Consider the following 22,409-nt stretch of genomic DNA (forward strand, 5'->3'; position numbering starts at 1 on the left):
GCAAAGAATTCACGGTTAACAATTTTGGTTTGTAAGCAAGCCAACTAATGTAACAGCAGACTGCTGTTAAAAAAGCTTTCCAACATTCACTTTAAGTGCTTGAACTAGTATTTTACAAGCACTCCTTATGTTTATTTCTCCTTAATTTTATGTCCAATTTGGTTATGCCAACAGACCAATGAAATATACACAATTTTAGTGTAAATACAATATGCAATGAAATGATTGACATCATCATGAGATGCATTTTAAAAGCTAAAGTAAACAAACTTACAATTTCTAATTTGATCATTTACCAGATGCTTTTAGACGACGCAACTCACAAAAGCGCATTTCACATGTGAAGTAAGCACCATAAGAACTAGAGGATTGATACAGGTAATAATCTTTTTTTAGCGCCACCATCAAGGTGCTTGTCTCACCTGTGAATTAAAGGGACAGAAGGGTTGGTTTTAAAGAAGAAGAAAACATTAAGTTGAGAAGAAACATTGAGGTGTGGTTTGAAAAGGTGAGTTTTGAGATATGTGTGGAAAACAACAGGTGAATCTGCCTTCCTGATTGGGTAAAGCCGTTCCACTGCTCCACAGCTTCTGGAGGCTCAAAGGGATGGAACAGCCAGCTGATAGGAGGATGCTGACTGGAGAGGTCTAGCTGGAGTGTATGCTGTGGTCACAGTTTGAAGATTTGCAGCTTGACATGCCAGGGTGAGAGATTTGACTTGAATGCAGGCAGCCATTGGAAGTCAGTGAAGTGCGCTCAAAAGTGGTGTGGCATGTGTGGATTTTGATTGCTTGAAGACCTTTGTGGACCAGCTGCAGTAGTCTGATGGCAGAACCTGCTAAATTGCAACAAGGCTTTTCAAAATTAATGGAAGTACACCTGTGAATGAACCTGTCTTAGCAAAAGACAATTCACAAGAACAGTAACATAACTTATGAGCACACATCAAAAAAGAAAACGTGCATCCTAAATATGCATCCGGGACAGGTGGAAAAAAGTTACCTCATTGTTGCGCGGGCGACGTGCTCTCCGGTGCATGACAGAAGCTGTGAATCCACAGCGCGCGCGGTTGCAGCCCTGCAACTGGCTGGCAAAAATAAACGTGTTAGGAGATTAAGGAATGTTTGAGACTTGCAAATGTATCAAACACGTCGTTAACAAGGCGCTTGTTATCAAGAATCAAACAACGCTGATTCTGCAGATATCGTAGCCTGGTTCACCAGATGTAGCAAGAAGATGTGTGAAAAAAACAACATGCCAGCCGAATAAAGGGATAAATTAGAAACGGGATTGTCTTTATTTATCCCTATGAAAACAACACCTAAAACGCAGTGGTAGCTGAACTACAAAACAGCAAAGCTGCTGGAAAATCCTCTTCATTGTCAGTAGCCTACCTGTAATGGAAATTCACCACCAAAAGACAGATTTCAAGAAATAATGTTTAAAGTTGTATTTTAAGTTTGTCTCACCCAATGACAATATATCAAAATATATCCAGTAGGCTATGCTATGCTATCTTGTGCATTCATTTTGATTCAGTTTATGTAGAATCCAAAATATATTTTGCTGCTGTAGCGATTATAACCATTTATTTAATCCTTTCAACTGCTAATCATAAATATTCTTAATTTATATTAACTAAATAATAATGAAAAAGCATAGCCTACAACTCAACTCTACTGGACAGATGCGTTCAAAGTTATGCAAACTGCGTCACTGCCGCGTAGTGGCTACGGAGGGTATTATACTGTATGTTGTTTTCATCGATTCTTTGCCCCATCAGCCACAAATTATTTGTTTGTCACCTCATTTGAACGCATCCAAAATATATTGACCAACATATGAGAAATTGCAACAATTTATTTAAAAACAATGAGCTCTAATTTACAAACACATAGGCTACGCTACATTGCAAATTCGTAACTTAGCCAAGTATATGTACGGCCGTTTAAATATACCTTCCCTAAATACAAAATCACACAAACATTGATTGTATCTTCATTTTAACATTGCACGTGCTTTACACGGTGGAACTGCAGTAGCAGCGATAATATTGACTATTGCTGCTGTGTCCCTTTTCTGGGTTGCATAAGGAAACAGAACTTCCGTGTACACATTCTCTGGGCGGTGCTAGTAGGCGCGGGAAAAAGGAGGGTGTGTGGTGTTAGCGAGATGATAGCACAATTCTTTCATCTGTGAGCACGTGGTTAAAATAGTTAATTATATAGCATTGCTCAATAACACTAAAACAAAAACTACAAGATGAACCCAGAAGCGAGTAAAGGGACATCACTGCAAAACGGGTAACTTTCAAGTTTAAAGGCATGCACTTCAGTTGGTTCGTAGAAGAACCATACAACGTTGCTGAGTCTTGATAGTTAATGCGAGCTGTTCAGTAACAGTATACATTACAAACTAAATACTGGTTTGTTAGCTCGTCATCTAGTGCTATGGTGAAATATAATGCATTCGCTAGCAGATTAGTAATGCTAATGTTGCAGAATTTACCGAGGGTGCGTCTTGACGAACAAGGCAACAATATTCTGGATTGACAGATTTGCTATAACACGCTTAGTACGGAGTTTGCAAGTAGTCTTACTGAGTTCTGTAGAAGGACACTGCAAGGTAAATAACGTTGCTGTGTGTATGGCTGCATGTTGTCACCACTGGCTGTATCAGTATGCGCTATAAAGAAAACAGTTGCTTAGTATTTGCAACATTGGGATTTTTGCTGTTCATATCAGGAAACTAGTACACACAGGGTTTTAACATCAGAGTAACCACTGTCACATGGCTGCAAACCGTTCCCAAAACTCTGCCATATTGCCAGATGTTCAGTTTGAACCATCAAATTTGGAGTGGCACAGCCTTAGACATCCGAAGTAACTTTTAAGCCTCTGCAACTTTGGGCCATGCGGAGTGGAACCACTTGACACAATGAGAGCAATTTTAAACGCTTCCCTTAAAGTTTGTTTCTTTGTTTCCAGGATTTTCGCTGCCAAACGCGATTCAGTTATTTAAAAACTCCCACCTTTAGCTGGATCCAATGCTGTTTTTTTTCTTCGCTTTTTCATAATTGTGCTCCCCGTTCCACATCAATAAAAGCACATCAGAAGGTCAAAGAGTTTGTAACTGCTGCTTTTTACTTCTGAATCTGAGAATGAAAGGATTTATGGTTTTATATTTTTCAGAGTAAGACAGAGCTGCAAAGGACAGAGTTGTTCAAGTCTGCGCTCCCCTGTTCTGACTCATTATGACTGGCGCTTATTTTTTAATAAATTGAAAGCGAACTGACCCTGCATTGGAGGACAAGTCGCAGGCCGCCCATTTTAACTCCCCCCCCCCCCCACTGGAAGTGCTCATTCCAGTGCTAATGATGACACTGCCCAAAAAGCCTAAACTATGAAAGAAATGGGCCAAGTTTTAATTTAGCTAGTGTCCGTATGTGAATCCTCCTTTGTGTTTACATTTTTTTTATTCCTCAATTTGATATGCTCAAATTTAAATTAAGGACATGTGCCATTGTGCATCGCAGCACATTGTGTGTCCCCGGAAATAATGAAGTGATTTAATACAATAAAATAATTAAATGGATTTCATAAGAGTTTCACTCTGACTGAACGGTGAATGTGAAATGTGTTTATTTTTTGTTGGGTTGGCGGACAACCCACCCTCCCTATGAATTTTTTTTCTTCTCTTTTTCCAGATTAGGAAAGTGGAAAGGGTAACAGATAGAGATGCGCTTACAGTGCATAAAATGGCATGGTGGGTAATAATCCCCAGACCACATGGTGAGGGGGGGGGGGGGGGGGGTTCGTATAGAGGCTGGCCGTTGATGGCCCTACAGACCAGGCCACACGTTCTCCTTTATTGTACTCCGTAATGGGTCATTCTTTTCAGGGACTTGCTGATGACTTCACAGGAGCGTCTACACTGTTTTCAAGTGTCCCGTCTCAGGTTTTGTCTGGTAGTCTTCTGACTGGCAGCAGGGCTTTGCTGCCGGGGATGTACGGGGGTGTGTGCGGAGTGTCTGGCGCTCAGCTCAGTTTCTCGGGGGGCGCGGCGGCGGCAGCGGTTTGGGAGGTGGACCCTTCGCCCGAAGCTAAACGGCCCTGCCATGGGGGCCCTGCCCGAAAAATCGCGCCGCACCCTCACTCACGGTTTCTTTCTTGTCTCCCCCCCCCCCCCCCCCGTCCTTTCTGGCAGGGCTGGGGCTGGGGCGGAGGCGGAGGCTCCTTGCAAGAAGAGGCCGGACTACCTGGAGTGGCCTGAATATTTCATGGCGGTTGCCTTCCTCTCAGCGCAGAGGAGCAAGGATCCAAACTCACAGGTACTCTAAAGAATCGCCCCCGCTGATCAATGCAGACTACACCCCCCCTGCACCCCCCTACACCCCGCTACACCCCCCCACCCCGTGCATAGCCTGCGCCTACATTACTGCCTGCTGCGCCCTGCCATTAAATATTAACTTGGGCTGACATGAGCATGTCAGGAGCCCTGTTGAATAAATTTGGGGGGCGGTGAGCTTGTGTGTGTGTGTGAGAGAGAGTGTGTGAGTGTGTGTGTGGGTGGGTGGGTGGGTACATGGTGCAATAATCAGAAGAGGCTGCTTCTATGGATTAGGGAGGAGCGTAGCAGGAATTGTGGGAATATTACAAGCCCCCAGTAGCTTTTTATATCCAATGTAACTATCGGATCTAGAGCATTTACACACCCCTGCTTTGCGAATCGTTCTTGACGCGTTTGGTTTTTAGTTCCTCTTGGAAGCCCGAGCCTCGCTGCGCTTTTCAGTGTCATCATCCGCCGTTCTCACCTGCGCCTCGTCCGCATGGCGCTCAGGGTTTCCCAGACTGCACGCAGGGCGTAACTCTTTGCGGCACACTCGCGGGCCGCTTTTCTCCTCGGCGTGTAGAGTTTAAGAGGAGAGCGCGCGATGCGTGCGTGCGCTCTCACGCCTTCGCTGATGAACGCTGCTGAGGTGAGCCTGATTCAGCCGTTCTAAGAGGGGAGAAAAATAGTCAGGGCTAAAATTCGCCTTAAAAATGGTGAAAATTGAAACTAGTAATATTACCGCAAGCCTTAGTTTAGGCGTTTTTTGGTTTTTAATTAGAGTGCACGTTCAGTTCAGTCAAAATGGGATTCTCCAGTTCGTGAGAAAATAAAGGTCTTGAGTGTGATGTTTTCTACGGTTTGGTGCATCTGAATGTATCACGTGATGTCAGACCACAAGCGGTTAAAATGATGACGAAAACAGGGTGACGATTCTTTTAAAAATTTTTTATCTTTTTTTTCTGGGGAGTTGATGTTTTTAACTTACGAAACAAAGAGGCAAGCCTTCCACAAGCGGCCTGCTCTGACCAAAGCTTAACAAATGTTTATAAATGAGGAATAAAGCCTGTAACAAGGAACCAAAGGAGAGCAGGGACATGGGGGCTGGAGGCCGAGCCTTAGAGGCTGGCCGTGGTGCTCTCGTACGGGTGGAGACGGGCTGCTTCACCTCAGGAATGCAGGTACACCCAGGCGCGTGACACCAGGTGATCTGTATTCTCAGCTCCACCTGCCGGAACACTGATGCCAGCAGGAACTCAAGACAGGGAGAGTGACGTTGGCCACGCGTGTGCGTGTGTGTTGTGTGTGTGTGTGTGTATGGTGTATGGGTCTCTGTTTATATATGTTGGAGTGTGTATGTGCAGTCATGTGTATGTTTGGGGGTATGAGTGTGGAGATAGATGTGTATGTGTGCTTGAGGGTGTGCGTCGTGGTCTCTGTCTGTAGGAATGCATGTGTATATGTCAGTTGGAGCCTGTTAAGTTAGCATGCATATGGGTTTATGTTAGCGCGTGTATGTGTATGGATTTATATTAGCATGTGTATGTGTTTGGATTTATATTAGCATGTGTGTACGTTTATGTTAGCATGTATGTGTATGTGTTTATGTTGGTGTGTATGTGTATTTGTGTGGGTTTATCTTAGCGTGTATGTGTGTGGTCTTATGTTAGCCTGTGTGTGTATGTGTATGGGTTTATGTTGGCCTGTGTGTGTGTGTGTATATGTGTATGGGTTTATGTTGGCTTGTATGTGTATGGGCTTATGTTAGTGTGTGTGTGTGTGTGTGGGTTTATGTTGGCCTGTGTGTGTGTGTGTATATGTGTATGGGTTTATGTTGGCTTGTATGTGTATGGGCTTATGTTAGCGTGTGTGTGTGTTTGTGTGTGTGTGTGTGTGTGTATGTGTATGGGTTTATGTTGGCTTGTATGTGTATGGGCTTATGTTAGCGTGTGTGTGTGTGTGTGTGTGTGTATGGGTTTATGTTGGCTTGTATGTGTATGGGCTTATGTTAGTGTGTGTGTGTGTGTGTGTGGGTTTATGTTGGCCTGTGTGTGTGTGTGTGTGTGTGTGTGTGTGTGTGTATGGGTTTATGTTGGCTTGTATGTGTATGGGCTTATGTTAGCGCGTGTGTGTGTGTGTGTGTGTGTGTGGGTTTATGTTGGCCTGTGTGTGTGTGTGTGTGTTTGTTTGTGTTTGTGTGCGCGTGTCTGGAAAGTGAATGGGGCTTATGAGAGCTGGAGCTGCTCCTCTTTGATAAGCCCAAATCCAGGAGAGGGGGTAGGGCTGAGCCAGAGGGGCACAGCGGGGCGTCTAGCACACTTCTTATCCGACCCCCCTTCCCAGCATGCTCTTCTCCAGGCACCCAGCCTCGGTGCGCCGGATAGGGGGAGTTATTGGGGGGGGGCCCTTTGTAAGAAGGGTAGACTTTCTCCGCTGACGCTGACAGGTTTTATTGTTATTTTATTCAAGCGGTGCCAGAATTGTTGTGTGGGGTGTCAGTAAATCTAGGGCTGGGGGGGGGGGGCGGGGGGGCAGAAGTTTTCAAGTCCGAGCGATCCAGCCAGCCCGACGATGAAGCGAATATTTCTGTGTGAAAGCGGGAAGCCGACGCCTTGTTCACACAGCGCCAGGGCCGAGGCTCCGGGTCGCCGTCCCATTGCAGACCCAAATCTCCGAGTCCCTGCTTCATCACCTTCCAGGGGCAAAGGGGGGGGGTGGGGGGGGCGAGATGGATTATTTCTCGTGGTAGGCCCCCCCAACCTTTCCGTATCTGCGCTCGCGCTGATTGCGTTGGTGCTGAAGGGAGTCCAAAACTGTGCTTTAAGATGTGTGTTACGTGCACCCCCCCCCCCCGTCTGGGCGCAGACATTAAAGCCTCCGTTAGTCTCTGATGTCTTCTGATGCCGGAGCAGGTTGAGTGGAAGCATCGCGCTGAGGCGTCTTAGAGCTCGGCCTGACCATGACTGGCTCCGCCTCCGCCTTCCGTGTTCTTTGACTCCTCATGGGCGCTTTGAAGTGTGATTTACACGCGTGTCGTGGGTCATGTGACAGAGAACTCACGAGAGCCCGATTGTGCAGTTGTACTTTATATGACTGTGAGGATTTTTTATATATAAAGTAAGTATATTCCAGTTATCCTTGCAGCCATATAAAGTTCGTCATTGGTGGCCCATCCTTGCATTGCATTGTCATCCACAGTGACTGTCGGGAATCACTTGCAAAGGGTTTGACAGTGGTACTGGAATTCATATCTACAGCCTTCTGGTGGCTGTTCCTGTTGCCATGGTACCGTGACCCCCCACCCCCCATGTGCTCATGCACCGTTTGTTCCGTTTTTGTTTGAAAAAAAAAAAAAAAAAGTATTGGCAAATACAGTATGTTGGTGTCCCTGATGCTGTGACTCCGGCTGGAAGCCGTCATGTTTCTGGGACACTGTGCAGTCACTGTGTAGTAAAATCACGCAGTGCGTCACGGTGCCACTTTCTGAAGTCCCGTGTGTTCTGGACTCCTGATTCTGCCCTGTTTCTAACAGTCTGAGATTCTGTGTGAAATGCAGTACCGTTACTCACCCTGGCTGATGTGATTCTTCTTGCTGAACGTTTAAAGTCTCGTATCCCCTTTTTTTCCTGTAGACTCCTCCTTTTTGGATTACTCACTGATTACAGATGTGGCAATCGTTTAAAACTGCCTTACCTGTCTGTCTGCTTGGTTTTTTTTAATTTTCGAGAAGGGGGTCTGCCTCTCTGTACCCCTGTGTTCTCTCCTGAGAGTGAAATGCTTCTTTTAATTTAAGGTGGGAGCCTGCATCGTGAACCAGGAAAACAAGATCGTGGGGATAGGCTACAACGGGATGCCCAATGACTGCAACGATGACTTGCTGCCGTGGGCGCGGTCATCGTCCGACTGGCTGGACACCAAGTACCCCTACGGTGAGTCTGCCTTCTCACGCACCTCCCCTCCTCCCCCCCTCAAAATATAGGGCCTAAAGAGTTCTGGGAAATATACCCCTGTTCCAGAGCTCACCAACACGGACTCTGAGATTAGCGAAAATTGCATAAGCCCATACACATAATTCACAACCCACTAAGCTAACGAGTTGTGTATCAACCCCTCAATGTGCAGTCGCAGAATACCCACCCCCAAATCCTTGAATCTACGCAGTTCTCCTAACCGGTGCCGGTGAGTTCTGAAGCCGTGGAAACCTCACACAGAAGCCCCTTCTTCCCCGAAAATGAGGGGCCGTGTTTTTCGGTTCCTAACAGGTCCTAATGCACTCTCGTGCCGTGTCCACCGGTGTTGGGATGTGGGCACTTAAGCGGCTGGTGTGGTGGGTTGTACCCTCCGGGATTGTGTGGCTCGGTCTCGGCCCCCCCCTCCCCCCCCCCCCATTGATTACACAGAAAGCTCTCTCTGATTCAGAAAGACAAAACGAGTGCTCTGTGATTGCCTTCCTTGGCACTCGCTGCGGATTGATTTGGCGTTTTTGCCGTTTGGAAGTGGCGGAGTGTACGCCTAAGTGGACGGCGGAAAGAGCTGGAGATTGCCGCTGTTGTGTTGTTGGCGACGAGGAAAAAAAAAGCGCAGGCTGGTTTGCTTAATAATAATTTTAAAAAAAAATGAGCCTCAGTTAATCGGAACTGTAATAGTGGGAGAGAATAGAATTTCTTGAGGAAGAGGAGGAGAAAAGAAGGATTGAAGGTGACCTATAAAAAGGGAGAAACGGGAATGTTTCGCTGTCCGTGTCTCTTTCTGAAAGCGCGCTCAGTCAGACAGCGATCAGCCCTTTTGTCTTCTTTTGCCTGTTTTTTTGTCCCTCCCGTAATAACCTGCAGGGGGCGCTGCTTCCTAAAGCTGCCGGCCTCGCTCGGCGCTCAGCGGTCCCTCGCCGTGGCCGCCTGCGCCGCGCGCTATAAAAGGCTGCCCCGCGGCTGCTCCCCTGACAGCCAATCGGTCGGCGCCTCAGATGTGCCGTCCACGTTTTAACACTTTTTTTATTTTTTTTATTAGGCGCATGAACCTTTTCATTGGCTCAGATCCTCGCTTGCTTGCTTAAATCACATCTCGGGGAATTGCAATAGTTGGAGACAATACACCAGGTTAACTTCCCCCTCACTCTGTGGATATTTATTTAAATGTTCATTTTATTTGGTAATGACTTTAAAAAAGACTGTATTTGTATATATCCACAATGATGCACTGTGTCTGTCTTCTAAGAAATACTTTTTTGAGAATAACTCATAATACTAGTCGATTTTTAGGTTGTGGTCTTCAATGTAGAAAGTGTCATTCAGACTGATGTCTTCCTGAGGGTCATCAACCGTCCACACGCGTGCACCCACACACACACACACACACACACACACACACACTATTTCCAACCAGATGGTTTTCTGTAGGTGATATTGCTGCCTTGCGTAGTAAGTCCAGAGGGTGATTGGAACACACCTGTAGTCGGCGGGGGTGCGGTGGTGCTGTGCTGGGAGGTGGAGGGGTGGGGGGGCGGGTTGCGGGCAGATTTTTTGCTGTGTTCAGGAAGAGTCTGAAGATGCTAGGGGCGATGGATTGTGTAGTTGAGCCCCTCTGGTCGAATGTGAGCGGGAGCACTGTAAGAGGATTTGTTCGGCTGGGTCTGGCCTGATCTGTTTACCCCTGCGCACTGGAGCCAGTGAAGGTGGGGGGGGGGGGGGGGCAGGGAGGGGGGGTGACTTGTCTGGCAGCAGTCATCCTCCCCTTTGTGCCCCCATCCAGACTATCAATCATTTACAGGTTTCTATGGAAACAGTCCTCCAAATGGGTACTTCTACCCAGCCTGTTACTCTTGTAAGTGGTTCTTCATTCAAGAGAAGAAAAAAAAAAAAAAAAAAAACTAAATCTTCTCCCGCTTCATTATTGCAAAAATCATTATTAAAAACTTCATACTTAGTCTGTTTTAATCTTTCTTCCCTCCTGTAACAGTTTAATAATGAAATAGATGTATTTAAAAGTCGTACAGTAGATTAAATATTCTTTGTGTACAGTTCAAAAAAACGGAAAAAATGGCAGGGAAAAAAAAAGAAGACTTTCCTTTGAAGGAGGAGAGAAAAGCGAGAATTGATTTGCCACTGCTGGAGCCGATATTCTCATATTTGCATTCGGGGAATAATTGAACCACCTTGCCCCGTGTTCTCCTAATGGCTGCTGCATGATCATTTGTTTTTGCCGTAACACATCTAAACACCAAAGAAATGTAAATGTAATTGCTCCATCCGCGTCCGGGAGAGTTAATGATACGCAATTTGTCGGAGTCAGCAGCCTTGCCCCCGGTGCTGGCGCCGCGCCAGCCTCCCTGCCATGCCCGCGTGCCGGAGCGCCAGGATCCGCTGGCGCTGTATAAGTCAAAATGTTTTTTTATGAGCCGCGTTGAATTAAATGGGAAAGGGGGGAGGGGGGCGGGGGGAGAGGGGGGTAAGAAAACATCCGAAACGCGTCGGCCGGGGCAACGGCAGAGGCCGGGCGTGAAAACCTGACCTGCTTTCTTCTCCTCTTTCGGGCCTGCTTTTTAGAAGGCGTTTTGTGACCGTAGAACGGTCTGTTACCATGACTATGTTGCTCGGTCGGGGGTGGGGGCAAGGAACTCGAAAAGGGGCCAGGTGGCGCTTGTCCTCTTGCCCCAGCCTCGCCCCTGACTGCTCTAATTAGCGGGGCCCTGCTGCGGGGCAGCAGGAAGGAGAGGGGGCAACAAGAGGGGGAGCAGAGGGCAGCTCACAGCCCATCTGTCTGGGCCTGTTAGTGGAACACACCTGGCTAAGCCAGGCACGGAGCAGCATATGCAGTACCAGCGCATTACCACTGCTCCTCCCAGGCACCAAAACATCTCATACTGACCACTGCTCCTCCCAGGCACCAAAACCTCTCATACTGACCACTGCTCCTCCCAGGCACCAAAACCTCTCATACTGACCACTGCTCCTCCCAGGCACCAAAACCTCTCATACTGACCACTGCTCCTCCCAGGCACCAAAACATCTCATACTGACCACTGCTCCTCCCAGGCACCAAAACCTCTCATACTGACCACTGCTCCTCCCAGGCACCAAAACCTCTCATACTGACCACTGCTCCACCCGGGCAACAAGACCTCGCATACTGACCACTGCTCCTCCCAGGCACCAAAACCTCTCATACTGACCACTGCCCCTCCCAGGCACCAAAACCTCTCATACTGACCACTGCTCCTCCCAGGCACCAAAACCTCTCATACTGACCACTGCTCCTCCCAGGCACCAAAACCTCTCATACTGACCACTGCTCCTCCCAGGCACCAAAACCTCTCATACTGACCACTGCTGCCCCCAGGCACCAAAACCTCTCATACTGACCACTGCTCCTCCCAGGCACCAAAACATCTCATACTGACCACTGCTCCTCCCAGGCACCAAAACATCTCATACTGACCACTGCTCCTCCCAGGCACCAAAACATCTCATACTGACCTCTGCTCCTCCCAGGCACCAAAACATCTCATACTGACCACTGCTCCTCCCAGGCACCAAAACCTCTTATACTGACCACTGCTCCTCCCAGGCACCAAAACCTCTCATACTGACCACTGCTCCTCCCAGGCACCAAAACCTCTCATACTGACCACTGCTCCTCCCAGGCACCAAAACATCTCATACTGACCACTGCTCCTCCCAGGCACCAAAACCTCTCATACTGACCTCTGCTCCTCCCAGGCACCAAAACATCTCATACTGACCTCTGCTCCTCCCAGGCACCAAAACATCTCATACTGACCACTGCTCCTCCCAGGCACCAAAACCTCTCATACTGACCACTGCTCCTCCCAGGCACCAAAACCTCTCATACTGACCACTGCTCCTCCCAGGCACCAAAACCTCTCATACTGACCACTGCTCCTCCCAGGCACCAAAACCTCTCATACTGACCACTGCTCCTCCCAGGCACCAAAACCTCTCATACTGACCACTGCTCCTCCCAGGCACCAAAACCTCTCATACTGACCACTGCTCCTCCCAGGTACCAAAACCTCTCATACTGACCACTGCTTCTCCCAGGCACCAAAACCTCTCATACTGACCACTGCTCCTCCCAGGCACCAAAACCTCTCATACTGACCACTGCTCCTCCCAGGCACCAAAACCTCTCATACTGACCACTGCTCCTCCCAGGCACCAAAACCTCTCATACTGACCACTGCTCCTCCCAGGCACCAAAACCTCTCATACTGACCACTGCTCCTCCCAGGCACCAAAACATCTCATACTGACCTCTGCTCCTCCCAGGCACCAAAACCTCTCATACTGACCTCTGCTCCTCCCAGGCACCAAAACCTCTCATACTGACCACTGCTCCTCCCAGGCACCAAAACATCTCATACTGACCTCTGCTCCTCCCAGGCACCCAGAGCTCTAATATAGACCCTGTGCTCCACTCGAACACCAAGGGCTCTGATACACTCCATCCAAACATAAGGCAGATGTATGTAGACAACTGCTCCATACAGACACCATGCACTGCACTGCCTATTTATTGGGGGGGGGGGGGGGTTCATTGCCTGGGGTTGAAAATGGGAAAGGTATACTAGTCTCCTTGTATGTTTTTATTTTCCTTCTCTGAGGAGCTATGCTGTTTGGGGTTGAATATTTAAAAAAGAAAAAAAGATAGGTATCTCAAAAGTAATTGAAAGCAGTTTGGAGGGCTACCCGTAGCTGAAAGATGTCTCTTCTAAACATTATGCCGGCAAAAGAAGCTTTGCAGACAGAAACTGCGCGCAGCCAGCTGTCAGGAGTAAATTAACTGGCACATCTCCAGCTCTTATTACTTGGGAGGAGTGCTTTTTTAAAGAATAAATTAGAATGGCTTAAAACGACTTCAGTCCATTTTTATTCGCCCCTTTTTCAAGCGAGTGGTTGTTTCCACAGATGGAATGCGTTTTTGTGTCGTTGCAGGCCGTTTTCAGACGAGCTAAATTCTTCTGCTGTTAGAAGCCGTCGGTGAGTTACTGGGTTAGTGTTATAACATGAGCCTGACCTTCTCGGAAATTACCTCGATTTATTTGGTTTTCTCCATCCTGTGTTTCCTTGTGCCCATCTTGTGAGATTACGAGCCTGAATTTAGAAATGTGCAAAGAGGCCAGTGGCGTAGAGCTGATGGAGCCCTTTGCAGCTCTGCTGACCCACAGGCCGTACTTACGCCACCTGCTTCTCTTCAGGAAAGAACGCGTCTTTGAAGGCGGGGTTTTGGACAGGTTTTGGTCCTGTAGCAGATAGTGTGCTGTGGAAGCACGGTGACAGGAGCTCCTCCATTTTTGCTCATAAGGAGGGCTCCAGTGGAGCCTCCTGTATTCCGGTAGCACGTGTAGCAGTTGAGGTGTGATGTCACAAAGGAGCGGCCTGGTGCCGGGATTAAATGCGTGAGTTCTGCAACCTCGCCGTCACCGGGAACGTGAAGATCAGCGTGTTGGGTCCCCCCGTGTGGCCTCGGCTGCTGCTTTAGGCTTTAGGGTGTGGGGGGCTTCTCACTCACTCTCACACTGCTCTCAGCTCGTGTGATGGCGGGAAATAATTTGTTTGCGTACATCGCCCTCTCCGAGCCGCTAGGTCTGACCGTCCCCTGCAGTCCCGTGTCAAGTCGATCGCGAACGCGCATACCATTGAGTGTCACCTCGGGGCCTTCTGTGGTAGTCGGTGGTCATGTCTTGGTCGTCGTTATTTGGGATGAGCAACGACGGGACACGGTGTTACTTGTCAAGTGCGCTGGGGCACCTTTGCAGAGAAATGTCCTTCTTTTTAGGTTCTTTGCTGCCGAACTGATGAGGATTTGTTATGTATGTCTAACTTGAGGTTGAAATAAATTGCGATGTTACAAAAAAAAAGAAAAGAAATCTGAAAACAAATCTTAGGGGCAGCGTTTGCTTGCCTGATGGCGCACTGATCGATCACCGCGTGAGTGGCCGTTGTTTCGCTGTGTTCTTGCCACTTGTATATCTCACTGAGTGACCCTGGATGCCTTACGGGATTTTTATTGCAGCTGGAGTTTTACGAAACGGGATCGTGCTCCTCAGAAAACACAGTCTGTTCTGCCTCCATTTGTGTACTTTGGGTGGGGTGCAGGGGCGGGGGGGGAAGGCATTGTTCGCTTAATTGTTACCCTGGGTTCTGTTGTTCTCCGTTTCTCAGAGTTAGCTGCCACCAAGTTGATAGTCTTGTTTAAATGTTTTGACGGTGTAGTTTTTTTACGTTGTCAGCCAGACTCGAGAAGAGTCCTCCCTGTCACGCCTGTGTCAGTCTGAATGATTGATGCCGCCTTGTGTACGCACGCGTTGTACTTGTCCTCCTGCTCTCTCTTAGCACTGTGCGGGGTTTTTTTTTTGTGCGTGCGTGTCTGTAGCCTACACTTTGAGCTCTGCCAACGCTGATGGCGATGTGGTGGTCGTTGGCTTCCAGTCAAAATACAGTAGCTTATCAACGCCGATAGGGCCATTCATTTCAGATAATTAGCGCTTCAGCTGAACGATTAGCTCCCCTTTTGTTGGCCAGTGTTGTCGAGAAGAGGATACATCTGCTCGGTCGTGAAGCGTTGTCTGTCTGTGTGGGTGTGCGTGGCTCTGTGTGCAAGTCTGTGAGCGTGTCGCTTTTTCAGAGTGCGTTTTTTTGAACGTGTGCGTTACGAATGCGGATGCTGCGTACTAACTTTTCTGTTTTTTTTTTTTTTGAAAAAAAAACCTCTTCCAGTGTGTCACGCTGAGCTGAACGCCATCATGAACAAGAACTCCGCGGACGTGAAGGGCTGCACCATGTACGTGGCCCTGTTCCCCTGCAACGAGTGCGCCAAGCTCATCATCCAGGCAGGTGGGTCTCTCTCTCCCCCCCCTCTCCCTCTCTCTCTCTCTTTCCCTCTCTCTCTCTCTCTCTCTCTGGCAGTTCAGATGGAGATACATACACCAGGGTCTCATCACGCGTGCCACCCCATAAAGCCACTGCAAGTCCTCTCCGTGCATGTGCCGTGTGTGAAGTGTAACCCTCCGCTCCGAAGCTTTTTTTTTCACCCTCACCTATTTTGTGTGCCAGTTATTTGTTGGCCCTTTCTGTTGCAGGTGATTCTTCTCGGCAGGTTGATGAACGTGCAAAACTGTCCCCGTGAGTGAGAAATGAAGGGCAAAGCCAGGCTCTTGGGGGTTAAAAAAAAAACACCTTGCCCTCCAAAAAAGAGGGCAAGGGCAGGCCCTGACAGTAGAGGAGGCGGCCCCAGAAATGATATTTCCTCTTTCTCACCCACGGACTCGAATGCTGGTTCACTGGTTTAGAGAGCGACTCGTGCGGTTGTGCTTCACTGTTAACCAGAAAAGGAAGGTGGGTTATTGGTGTGGAGCTGGCTTCCTTTCGAAGTCCATGCTAGTGGATTACAGCTGTTAAACTAGCAGTGGTCAAGGTCCAGGCACAGAGTGTCCTTGAAGCTCGCAATACATGTAGCATACTTGACTTGCATGCTTCGATTCCACTACGCAAAAAGCTCCGCGTTCAGTGTAATTCCGGCCTTAGACTCTATCACTTTGATCTGTGAGCTCATGATGCATATGCTATGGCTATCCTTGAAAAGGTCTTCTCTGTCATGTCTTCTCTACTGCAGTTAAACGAGCAGAGTCACTGTCCGTCTGCGTGAAATCTCACCCGCTGACACCGGTAAAACATACCCTGCTCTCTGAGCCTTTATTCTGGGTTGAGTACCCCTGCCTATCAGGGTTTTTCCTGGCTCAAAAAGAGGCTTATATTGGCTAAGGAGTTGGTCTTGTAACCTAAAGGTCACAGGTTCGATTCCCCGGTAGGACACTGCCATTGTACCCTTGAGCAAAGTACTTAACCTGCATTGCTCCAGTATATATCCAGCTGTATAATTGGATACAATGTAAGTTGCTCTGGGTAAGAGCGTGGACCTACTAAATGATTAGATGGTGTCTAAGCATGGCCGGTCTGCCTGATTCATCACAGGTTACTTAACACCTACCTGTTTATGTTTTGATAGACCCCAGTTTTTGGCATAGGCCAAAATAACACTATCCTAAATTGTGCATTCTTTAGCTTCAGACTCTATTTTATTAATTTTTTCATGGCTAAGAGGACCAAAGAATGTATATCGGTTTGTTTGTACAAATCCATCACTTTATTTGTTCGCAACAGGGATCTTGGTAAGTGGCTGGGATCTCACTTTAATTGCATGATATATTTTCCATTGCCTTCACAATCATTATGCATTTAGGCCATGATACACAGGCAACATTCTGAAACAATGTAATTACAAATAACAATTTTTGTAGGTTTTGACTGTACTATTGCTTTCTACAGTCAACTCCATAATTATTTTCTGCTCAAACATTTTGGGAAACTACTTGCATGCACTCTAATAAAAATTACTCTTGTGAAAAAACTTACTTTTGAATAATGGTGTTTTTCTCAAAAATATAGTGGTAAATTTTTTGGCACACCTGAGGAGTATTTAAAATAAAACTAAACAGTGGTTTCTGACGGAACTTTTAAAAATTAATGTCTTACACACATTAAAAATCCCTTTGTCATCCATCACCATGGGGAAAACCAAAGAGCTTTCAACTCGAGACAAGTGGTTGTAGACCTACACATATCAGGTGACGGATATAAAAAAATAAAAAAAACATGACATAAACAGTTGAAAATGCCACTAAGCGAAGTCTGGGCAGTAATCAAGAATTTTCAGTGGTCTGGAACAGTTTCAGGTTTTCCAGGAAGAGCAAGCATGTGCACATTGCCCGCGTGCACAGTGAGGACGATTATGAGGGAGGCAAAGAAGAGAACCCAAGGGTCACAGTTTCAGAGGTTATCAAGTTTCAAAATCGGCTGTTAGACGCCATCTCCATGACAACAAGATCTTTGACAAGGGTTGAACAAAAGAAGCCCTGTCTGAGAGCAGCCCACAAATTGAAGTGCCTGAACTCTTCCGGGCATCGTTGTAACTAGTGTCGGAATTGTGTGTTGTGGTCAAAAATGAACTTTGTTGACATTGGCATTGACATTGTTGGACTAGGTTAGTGGAGGAGATTTAATTTCTCTGACCTCACTTGGTGCTCATTACTCTAGGAATTGTCTACCTCCTCTAGTGGCCTCCACACCTGCCTTCAGGATAGAGTGGGAGGAGCATGGTGGCAAGTGGGAGTGGTCTCCACATCTGCCTTCAGGATAGAGTGGGAGGAGCATGGTGGCTAGTGGGAGTGGTCTCCACATCTGCCTTCAGGATAGAGTGGGAGGAGCATGGTGGCTAGTGGGAGTGGTCTCCACATCTGCCTTCAGGATAGAGTGGGAGGAGCATGGTGGCTAGTGGGAGTGGTCTCCACATCTGCCTTCAGGATAGAGTGGGAGGAGCATGGTGGCTAGTGGGAGTGGTCTCCACATCTGCCTTCAGGATAGAGTGGGAGGAGCATGGTGGCTAGTGGGAGTGGTCTCCACATCTGCCTTCAGGATAGAGTGGGAGGAGCATGGTGGCTAGTGGGAGTGGTCTCCGCATCTGCCTTCAGGATAGAGTGGGAGGAGCATGGTGGCTAGTGGGAGTGGTCTCCGCATCTGCCTTCAGGATAGAGTGGGAGGAGCATGGTGGCTAGTGGGAGTGGTCTCCACATCTGCCTTCAGGATAGAGTGGGAGGAGCATGGTGGCTAGTGGGAGTGGTCTCCACATCTGCCTTCAGGATAGAGTGGGAGGAGCATGGTGGCTAGTGGGAGTGGTCTCCGCATCTGCCTTCAGGATAGAGTGGGAGGAGCATGGTGGCTAGTGGGAGTGGTCTCCACATCTGCCTTCAGGATAGAGTGGGAGGAGCATGGTGGCTAGTGGGAGTGGTCTCCACATCTGCCTTCAGGATAGAGTGGGAGGAGCATGGTGGCTAGTGGGAGTGGTCTCCGCATCTGCCTTCAGGATAGAGTGGGAGGAGCATGGTGGCTAGTGGGAGTGGTCTCCGCATCTGCCTTCAGGATAGAGTGGGAGGCGGCACGCTTCAGGCACGCCAATGGCAAATCAGACGTGAGACAGGAACTGGACACCAGGCTGTGGGTTGGTGACTGCGGACTGCAGCTGCAGCGGGTCTCCTGTGTGTCTCAAGCCCTTGATACGGGTTCACGGCTGCAGTTAAATGGACCCCGCCCTCCTCCCCACCGGCGCGTCCGCGTAGGCCCCCGCCGCCGTCCACTGCCCCCCCGCCCCATCGGACGCTTGATTTTTCTCTCTGTCTTTCTCCCTCTCTGCAGGTATAAAGGATGTGATTTATCTGTCAGACAAGTATCACGACAAAAAGGAATTTACTGCCTCCAGACGCCTACTCGACATGGCGGGGATCCTGTACAAGTGAGTCTCCACAGCACTCTTGAGAGGGGCCAAAAAAAAACAAAAAACGACAACTTCATTTACATCTGTCTGACCAGACATGCCTGACTGTCAACCGCAAACAAACAGGGACTCCTGCTTCAAGGAAACGCTTTTCTGGTGAAGGCGAGTTCAGCTTCATGTGACTCTCAACCCTTTTCAGGTGTGAGTCTAAATCACTGAAGGCCTGGCTTTCTGGGAGGTGTACCCTCTGTAAGGGTTAGTCTGCCAGCCTGGGCAGCCACGGGGAGCAGCTGGCATGCCTCTGAGAAAGTGGCATGGGTATGGCATGGATGGGGGGGGCATTGGGAACCAAGCACCTGTGGAGTACAGGTTGACCTCTTGATTTTTCACAGGCTGATGCCAATATTTGGGAGTGCAAAAAATATACTGGCTGTCAGTATAAGTGGCGTACTATACTAAGATGGTGGATGGTGTAAAAATTAATTATTTTTTAGGACTTGAGGGAGGAATTATGGTCCTTTCACTTCCACACACATTACTTGCGGTGGTGTAGCTCATCATCAACATCTTTAACATGGTATTTTCATTCACAATTTTTATTTTTTGTGTGCTTTTTTAATGAGATTCTGACAGTCAAGATGTTGTGATTAATGGTACATTTGAACCCTCGGTTGAAGTTTTCAGTTTAAAGCAGACTTCCACCCCTCCTTACATTCCCTGTGATTGGCTCTTCTGAATTGAAGTGCTGCTGGAAAAAAGTGAAGTTTAACAAAAATGGCTTTCTTACATGCTCTTATCCGTGTGTGTTCCAGGCAGTTTGAGCCAAAGAGAAACAAGATCGTCATCGATTTTAATTCCATCGACGGGTCTAAAACTCACAAGGACACGGCGGGCCCTGTTGCACCTTGATCCTGCTGGAGCTCTACCTGCCCTCTTCTCACATGGAAGGAATTACTCATTCATTGTTCTGCAGCTTTCATTTTCAAAGTTTCAGCACAGTCCAGTTATGGTTATGGCTTAGGTGTGTGCTTTCCTTGCCAAACAAACTCCTGACGCACATTTTACTTTACTGACTTTTATACCTTTAATCAATTTCATTGGTATCCCCAAAAAAATGTTAGAGTTCATGAGTTAATGAGGCACTGGTGGATGGAACTTTGCATGCTAATATAATTTAACCAAGTTTTTGATTTTTCTAATAAATTACACTGAATCAAATCTTTTGTCTTAATCAGTACAGCAGTATGATGCAGCTTTTCTTGTCCTTGTTCAGCATTTTTCAGTTCCTGGTTTGAAAGAGTTTCCTCTTCAGTATTTCTTTATTTCCTAAAAGGCTGTCCAAGGTGCAAAAGAGTGTTGGAAAAAAGAAATAACCTTTCTGTTGCACATAGAGCAGCAAAACAGATTGGGCCTCATTCACATTTATTCTCATTCGCAATTTGTGTTGTTGAAGCAGCGATCTTCTAAACTTTTCAGCATCATCTAACAGTCAAAATGAGCTACTTAGGCTACACAGCCGACACGATCTGAACTTTGCAGATGAAGACATACAGAGCCTATGTACGGAGATGGCGAAATGCATCAACAAGTACATTTTACTGTAGCCTGTATTGTTCATGTATAATGGAATTGGCCAATACAATAACAGGCGCTAATGTAATGTTCATGGTACAGGGTTAGAAACATAATATAACTTAATATGACAGGCCTAGCTACTATGGGAAATGATACTATAGGAACAATTCAGTAAAGCCACACTGAAACGAAATGAAAGTTTACTCAACACCTTTTCCTGGAAATGTATGTGTATGTCTGTGTTGTGTGGCGCACTAAAACAAAATGCAGAAATGTCTTCAAATGACATACCTGAAACCTGCTTTTCCAGCATGAGGTGTGCTCTTCATGCTGGGAATACAGCTCACGGATCTCAAGAATTGGGTGGGAGGGGGTACAAGGTGCCCTGCTGCTGCAGAGCGGAGTGGTCGAGCAGGCGTATAGGAACGAATCATGTCCTGCAAGTGGATAGGGGCTGTCCTGTTGGCTGCGGTGTAGGTGAGGGTCAGGACTTTGAACCGGATCCTGGCAGGGACCGGTAGCCAATGGAGTGATCGCAGCAGAGGAGTGACGAGGGAGAATTTGGGAAGGTTGTAGATGAGTCGGGCAGTGGCATTTAAATCTGTAGTGGCTGTATGGCATAAGCTGGCAGGCTTGCAAGGAGAGAGTTCCAGTAATCAAGGCGGGAGGTCACCGTAGCCTGGACGAGCAGTGATATTGTACAGAAGGAATCTGCAGGACTGTGATGTTGCCTTGATGTGCTCCTTGAGGTCCAGTTCGTCATCCAGGACCACCTCCAGGCTCTTTGCAGAGTGAGAGGCAGTCACTGTGGTGCCATCAACCGTGATTGAGAGCTCACGTAGTAAGGAGGTCTTTTATGGGAAGAAGAGCAGCTCAGTTTTGTTGAGGTTGAGCTTCAGGTGGTGGCTGGCCATCCAGGTAGAGATGTCAGCCAGGCAGGAAGATATCTTATCATCAACCTGTGAGGGGGGGGGGGGGGGGAGAGAGAAAAGAAGAGTTGCATGTCAATCTGCATAACAATGATAGGAGAAGCCGTGTGAATTAATAACTAAACCAAGAGATTTGGTGTATATGGAGAACAGCAGAGGACCCGGCACAGATTCCTGCGGTACTCCCGTAACAAGAGAATGAGAAGCAGAGGCAGACCCCATCCAGGTGACCTGGTACGACCTATCTGCTAGTGTCCTCAAATGTCATACCTGAAACCTGCTTTTCCAGCGTAGTTGTGGCATGCTCTTCATGCTTGGATTACAGCTCACGGATCTCGAGAATTTAAAAAATGCCAACATCGGGTGTGGACTACAGCATACCTGAAACCTGCTTGGCACCATAGTTGAAGATACCTTTACTGTCCATTAGTTCTAGTGAACTATGCCACTAAAGCATGTTTTTCACGTACCATTAAGCCAACCATTTGTCTTGAAATTGGAAATAGAAAGCATCATGGTTGTGGGCTACAGCTTAGCTGAAACCAGCTGTTGCAGTATAGTTGAGGTATTTAACAACCAAAGTGTTTGTGTCTTCTTACTTTAAATCCAGCCTATGGATCTCAGATACCTTAACACTCCACTAGATCTAGTCAGCTAGTGGGTCTTGTTTTCAGCAATGAGAATGAGCAGTGTTCAAGCCTTGATGATGCCGTACTACAACTTCAGACCCTCAGAAGACCACGCTACTGCTTCTTCACAAACAATGTAAACTTCATCAAGGTTCAACAGTTCATCAATTGATCAGTTAAACCAGTTGATTGCGCAGTTAGCTCAGGTTGCGTGGTTTCTTGGGTCTGATTCTGTCACTGATCTTAAGATCTTAAAAATGTCGCCACCGTCCATTAGTTCCATTTTAAAAAACACTACGATATAGAGAAAAGTATTTTTGGACCACATCAAACAATTTGTGTTGTTGAAACTCAGCAGCGATCTTCTAAACTTTTCAGCATCATCTAACAGTCAAAATGAGCTACTTAGGCTACACAGCCAACAAGATCTAATCTTTGCAGATGAAGACATACAGAGCCTATGTACAGAGATGGCGAAGTGCATCAACAAGTACATTTTACTGTTGCCTGTATTGTTCATGTATAATGGAATTGGCCAATACAATAACAGGCGCTAATGTAACGTTCATGGTAAAGGGTTAGAAACATAATGTAACTTAAT

At 47.3% G+C, this 22,409-nt stretch overlaps 1 protein-coding gene across 2 annotated transcripts; it reads left to right on the top strand.

Moving 5' to 3' along the window:
- Positions 1-2,114: 2,114 nt before the first annotated feature.
- On the top strand, positions 2,115-19,893 carry LOC118226815 (deoxycytidylate deaminase-like). 2 transcript variants are annotated; one of them, XM_035416733.1, is made up of 6 exons: positions 2,115-2,303; positions 4,207-4,330; positions 8,123-8,258; positions 15,066-15,182; positions 18,597-18,693; positions 19,488-19,893. In XM_035416733.1, the coding sequence occupies exons 1-6, from the start codon at positions 2,263-2,265 to the stop codon at positions 19,582-19,584; spliced, it is 612 nt and encodes a 203-aa protein (XP_035272624.1). In that variant the 5' UTR covers positions 2,115-2,262; the 3' UTR covers positions 19,585-19,893. The 2 variants fall into 2 exon arrangements, with proteins under 2 accessions (XP_035272624.1, XP_035272626.1); XM_035416735.1 differs by having other exon boundaries at positions 4,213-4,330.
- The last annotated feature ends 2,516 nt before the right edge of the window (positions 19,894-22,409 follow it).

This window comes from Anguilla anguilla, chromosome 5, assembly GCF_013347855.1.
Source record: "Anguilla anguilla isolate fAngAng1 chromosome 5, fAngAng1.pri, whole genome shotgun sequence".
Taxonomy (NCBI): domain Eukaryota; kingdom Metazoa; phylum Chordata; class Actinopteri; order Anguilliformes; family Anguillidae; genus Anguilla; species Anguilla anguilla.

What these genes read in the sequence shown, in the direction of transcription:
- LOC118226815 (XM_035416733.1), top strand. Translation starts at nt 2,263, where the DNA reads ATGAACCCAGAAGCGAGTAAAGGGACATCACTGCAAAACGG. An exon ending in GCAAGGATCCAAACTCACAG is followed by an intron (nt 4,331 to 8,122) that starts GTACTCTAAAGA and finishes TTTTAATTTAAG; the next exon opens with GTGGGAGCCTGCATCGTGAA. An exon ending in GGACACCAAGTACCCCTACG is followed by an intron (nt 8,259 to 15,065) that starts GTGAGTCTGCCT and finishes AACCTCTTCCAG; the next exon opens with TGTGTCACGCTGAGCTGAAC.